Source organism: Sebastes umbrosus, chromosome 10 (assembly GCF_015220745.1).
Source record: "Sebastes umbrosus isolate fSebUmb1 chromosome 10, fSebUmb1.pri, whole genome shotgun sequence".
Lineage (NCBI taxonomy): Eukaryota > Metazoa > Chordata > Actinopteri > Perciformes > Sebastidae > Sebastes > Sebastes umbrosus.
In genome coordinates, this window is record NC_051278.1 from 29,928,847 (window position 1) to 29,934,846 (window position 6,000).

Sequence of the window (6,000 nt, forward strand, 5' to 3'; positions counted from 1 at the left end):
TGTAATGCACTTTAGGTCGGTGTTAGCCGAGCCTCTTTGTCTCGCCTGCAGATTGTTCAGAACGCGGCAGCTCGTCTATTAACTGGTACACGTGAACGTGAGCACATCTCCCCTATTCTGGCTTCTCTTCACTCTGTGCGTTTTAGGATTGATTTTGATATTTTATTATTAACATATAAATCGTTAAATGGGGGAGCTCCAACTTCTCTCTCAGACCTTTTAAAACCACATCTTTTATCAAGGACACTCAGATCCACTGAGCAGTTGCTTATGACTGTCCCGAGGTCTATAGGTTAAAGCTCAGGGGTGACCGAGCCTTTACAGCTGCAGCTCCAAAGCTCCACATGTTGGGCTGTCCCCCACACTGCCTGTTTTTAAATCAAACCTCAGCTACATAACTTTAACCCTCTTAGACCCACAATAAACCAGCTTTTGACTTTTTTAGGGGGGTACAGGAGGTCTGTAGGGGGAGATAGCAGGTCAACAGTAGATGTCACATAGAAGTGGTGTACATCATCTGAAAGCTGGAAATCTGAAGATTTCACAGCTCAGCACGGTGCGTCAAATTGTTCTAGTCATAAATTAGAAATGAATGAATTGTTTTTAATTGTTGCCCCAAACTGCATGTGATTATCATAAAGTCGGCATGTCTGTAAAGGGGAGACTCGTGGGTACCCATAGAACCCATTTTTATTATCATATGTGGAGGTCAGAGGTCAAGGGACCCCTTTGAAAATGGTCATGCCAGTTTTTCCTTGCTAAAATTTTGCGTTGGAGCATTATTTAACCTCTTTCCCGACAAGCTACCATAACATGGTTGGTACCGATGGATTACTTTCTTATAGTTTCATATTATGTGGTTCTTATTGGTTAATGGCTCCACTTTGTGTCCAATCAGGTGTCGACTCTGGACGGAGTGCTGGAGGTTCGGAATGAGCACTTCTGGACTGTCGGCTTCGGATCTCTGGTACGTTTCCCCGCCAAAGAAACCAGAAAAAATGGACATGAGGCTGTTTTCCATGTTACATATTTGTAGCTGTTAGTTAAAAAAGCTCTTTCTAATTGGCTGAAACAAACACATTATTGTTAAAATAGGATTTTATTTAGTTGTAGCTGAAAGTGATGGAGACTCAGCTCTTTACATTGTGTATGTACAGTGCATACAGCAACTCCATTATTTCTCCAGAGACCCAGAAACCAGCCACTCCTCCTTATATAATAATAATAATAATACGACCTGACCCCAGGTCTGTCATGTGCCACTTTGTTTGTGGCAATTTGATGAACTTTATTCAAGAAAATGCACCTGTGAGCAAGAAGTAAAGGTAATGAGGTGAGTTATTGGGATTTAGGGCAGCAAATTCCTAAATAAATTAGCAATTCATTCGTTTCAGATCGATGTAAAGCTCCCTCCATCCCTCCCTCTGACTTTTTGTCCGTCTCCATCCTGTTTTCTATCCTCTCTCTCTCTCTCTCTCTCCCTCACTCCTTCCATCCTCCTGTTAGTTAGTTAGTGTGTTTTTGTTCGTCTCTGTATTGGTTTCTAGTTGTTTCCCCCCCCCCCCTTCGTCTCGTTCACCCCTCTCTGTCATTCGTCCGTTCGGAGTGACGATCAGCAGGGATTTGTTCACCCAGACGAGAAGAAGGAACAAGTCATTCATGCGGAGATATTCTCTCTCGCTCTCTCTCTCTCTCTCTCTCTCTCTCTCTCTTTCTCCGTCTCCAGTTTTTTTGGAGGGAACACTGTTGTTATCTGTGTCGAGTTGTCGTAGTCGTCTGCACGTTGTTGTGGCGACAGCAAACAAGCCCAGCTGGCTTTCAGGGCTGAGGTCCTCGGAAACAAACACACACACACACACACACACACACACACACACACACACACACACACACCAACATCTGTCTGCCTTTTTGCAGAAACACACTCCGCTCTCAGAATTGAATGCAGATTATTAATTGTAGCTTATTTAACTGAACTGTTGTTGACCCTGAATGTTAATTCCCGATGGAAAATAGGCGTTTGGCAAAAGATTCTCAACACAAGGACCATTTACTATGTTTGGCTTTGGCTTATTATGTGTCCACTTACTGTGTGTCTGAAAGCTTCATAAACACCAAGTAATGGAAGTAGGCCTTGTTTTGAGAATTATTTGGTTCGTTTGTTAAAGTTTTTTTTTTTTAGAATAAGAAGAAAGAGTTTCGCCCATATTTTACAATGTGATGTGATGGAGACACAGACAGGAGATGTGGAGAGAGAGAAGGGTATGACATGCACCAAAACTCCCTCGGCTGGGAATCGAATCGTGGACGTTGCAGTTGTGTTTGAAGCACGTCATTCTGGCCAACCCTCCCGATTTTCCCAGGAGACTCCCGTTTTTCTTCGCCCTCTCCCGGTTTCCTCCCAGGGTCACATTTCTCCCTTATTTCTACTGATTTATGGCAATTTTCACACTTTTTTTCCTTTTCATTATCTCAACCTGTTTCTGGCGCTGTACAGCGTGTACTGTACAATCCCGACTGTTTCTACCCGGAAGTCAATAAAGCTACACCCTAATGTTGTTTACTGGCGGGAGAGAGCTGCTCGCGACCATTCGCAACTAGGGATGTTAATAATTAACCGTTTAACCGTTAACCGTCATTAAGCATTTTAACCGATTAACGCTATCGGTTAAAACGGTTAAAAGAAATATTAATAATGAATTAAAAAGCTGAGCAAAACTCAGAGCAGCGGCTCGTCACTTTAAGGAAAAATAGCTGGTCCACCTTAACAGCCCACCTTAAGAGGCGGAGCCGGAGTTGCAGGATACAGGAAGTTAACTCCCGTCTTTCCAGCTCGCTTGAGCGGAGCAATGTACACACACTGCTACACCTAGAACGCCACCAACAACCTCACACTCACCACCAACACACACACACACACACGGTCTGTCGGAAACTCAATAAAGTTACGCAGACTACGTGTGCGGCGGCAATATGATGCCTCAGGCAACGCTAGAGCTGTTAACGTAGCACAAATACATCACCAGACCCCTTTTCTGGAGTAAATAAATAAAAACAAAATAATAAATTAGATCACTTTAAATACAATTCAAACACATTCTTGTTTTAACTAAAAATGAAAACTTCAAATGATCTCTGATTGGTTTTATGTGAGAACACATACATTTTCATATCATGATTTTTGGTATTTCTGTTTGATGTCCTGCGGTCAGTATATCTGTGTGTGTGAGACGGTTATTAGACAGATTTGATCTCTTTTTTTTTTTAAATCAGGGATGTTGGTGCCACTCTTCCATGCTGTGTGTGTGTTTCTGTGTTTGTGAGTGTGTGTGTGTGTGTGTGTAGTACCTCCTGATGCCTGCGGGTGGAGCAGCGTCCTCTGTTTACATCAGCCCTGATGCTTCTAGTTGTTAGTATTTATGTTATCGATGCTGCTGCTGCTGCTCCCGTTGTTGTTGTGACTGATGTTGCTACAGTTATACAACTGTTGGTTGTTGGCCCACCGCTAACAGAGCAGCTGTCCAAACTGATTTGACCTTCTGACTGCACTTCTGCCCCACAGGGGACTCTGTGTGTGTGTGTGTGTGTGTGTGTGTGTGTGTGTGTGTGTGTGTGTGTGTGTGTGTGTGTGTGTGTGTGTGTGTGTGTGTGTGTGTGTGTGTGTGTGTGTGTGTGTGTGTGTGTGTGTGTGTGTGTGTGTGTGTGTGTGTATGTGCGTGTGTGTGTGTTCTGTCCTTTCGAGGTCGTTGACGTTAAAATTAGCAAACGAGGAGGAAATGAGAACCTCAGTTTGGTGTTTTTTGGGTCAGAGGTAGAACTGAAAGGCTGAATGTTGAGGTGAAACGTGCTGCGATGAAGGTCATGGAGTCATTGTGATGATTATTTAATCAGCTGTTGGAGGGTTTTTTTAAGTTCTGATGGAAGCAGCATGACGGCTGACAGATACAGGCTAGCATCACTGAACAATAAAATCTAGTCTGAGTTGCTTTGAAAATGGAATTATTATTATGTATTATTATGTATAAAGCCCATTAGCAACTGGTAAGTGTGAGTGTACCAGCCTTGTCCTTAATTACTGGAACTAACAGGACAGACGACATGGAGTATTGTATCTTTTTGTGCTCTTTCTTTATCTTTTTTTGCTTCAAGCTGCTGTAACAGTGACATTTTCTGCCAGGATTAATTAAGTTTTCTATCTAACTATACAAATGTCCTTTGTAAAACTGAGCCTTTACATAGTCAAGTCCTTCTGTACAGGAAGAGCTGCTGACCTGCGCAGGTCCAGAATTAAAATTTACTACCCAAAACTCCTGAAAAGATGATTTGGATGTTTTTATCCTGTGTACACAAGACCTATAACTTTAGCGCCCGAGATGAAAAAAAAAAAAAGAGGACTTTCATTTGGGCGGCACGGTGGTACAGGGGTCGCCTCACAGCAAGAAGGTCCAGGGTTCGATCCCCGGTCTGGGCGGGACCTTTCTGTGTGGAGTTTGCATGTTGCATCAGGAAGGGCATCCAGTGTAAAACCTACGCCAAATCAAATATGCGGATCATAAAATAGGTTCTCAGATGATCCTCTGTGGCGACCCATCAGCCAAAAGACAAAGACATTTTTCCTCTTTTTGTGTAAATCACTTTGTAATAACTGCTTTGAAATGATTTCAAATGTTAAAACATATTTGACTTATTTCCCTTGTGCCCTCTCTCTCTCTGGTCTCTCTACCCCTCTGCCCCTCTTCACTCACCCCCTCTACCGTTCTGTTTCAGGCCGGCTCTGCACACGTTCGTATCCGCCGCGACGCCAACGAGCAGCTGGTTCTGGCTCACGTCACCAACCGGCTGCTGCCGCTCGTCTCCACTCTGACCGTCCAGATCTTTAAAGACGACTGGACCAGACCCCTCCTCACCGGGACCCTCTCCTCATCTGGTCCCCCTCAGGGTCCTGAAGGTTACGCCGCCCTCTCCTCCTCCTCCTCTACTCCTCCTCTGCTCTTGTCTTCAGGAGGAGAGATGGACCCGCTGACCTCCACGCCCTCCAAACCCAGCAGCCCTCCTCCGGAGTTTGCCTTCGACACGCCGGGGAGGAACGCGCAGCCGGTGGTCCTGCCCTCCGTGGGACACCACGCCCACAGGCCCTACGGAGGCGTGGGACACACCTACGGAGCGTCTCCCTACGCGGGGATGCTGAGTCAGGGCGTAGTGCGGCCCGGTGGTGGTGGGTTGGGACTCGGTGCTCAGGGTCTCGGACCAGGGTTTGGACTGGGTGTGAGTGGGAGCGGGGTGCCTTCCTCTCAGAGCTACAGAACTGCCTTCGGAGGGTCGACGGTGCCGCTCCGGTTTGGAACCAACAACCCTCTGCCTTCACAGTCGCAGTACAGACAATACCAACCCTGATTGTGCCAGAACATTACTTACAGATACTTTCATTCATGTTGAAGGTCGAGTTTCTTCAGATATTTCAGACGGATGACGTTTATTTCCCTGTCCAGGCTGGACGGCAGACACTAAAACATTTAAGATGGTAACTTCAGATTAAAGTTTAGTAGTGTGAGCCTCCCCTGACTTTAGAAGAGAAGATGGCAAATATATTGTGGTATTTATTTTGCTGACAAGGGGACCAACAGGTTGACTGTGGATGGATTTGGTATGTTTGAGTCTGTTTTTTTTTTGGTTTTTTTATCAGGATCTTGGGAAGCAACCTCACTGCAGAGCTGACAGGCTGTGAGGAAACCTTTTTGTGGCAACACCATTAAACAGCATTCCTGTTGGGAGGAAATAAAGTGTTGAATTAAATAACAATCCAGTGTTACATTTTAAATTTCAGGCATTTAAAGAACACTAGAATCCAAAGTGATTCACAGTAAAACTGGTTTCAGCTCCTCCATCACAAACATTACCAGTAGCCAGCAGGTCAAAGGTCAGAGATGACAACACCGATGAGATTCCAGTCTCCTACGAATGATGATAGAAGAGATTTTACAAAAGAGACGAGGAGAAAAG

At 44.8% G+C, this 6,000-nt stretch overlaps 1 protein-coding gene across 1 annotated transcript in view; it reads left to right on the top strand.

Annotated features, from left to right (window-relative positions):
- The window catches only part of slc30a6 (solute carrier family 30 member 6), a 72,879-nt gene extending 67,080 nt beyond the window's left edge, over positions 1 to 5,799 (top strand). Inside the window, exons 14-15 of the mRNA XM_037782492.1 lie at positions 899 to 967; positions 4,768 to 5,799. Coding sequence (XP_037638420.1) covers positions 899 to 967; positions 4,768 to 5,394 — 696 coding nt within the window. The 3' untranslated portion in view covers positions 5,395 to 5,799. The remainder of the gene's footprint in view (positions 1 to 898; positions 968 to 4,767) is intronic.
- Positions 5,800 to 6,000: the final 201 nt, after the last annotated feature.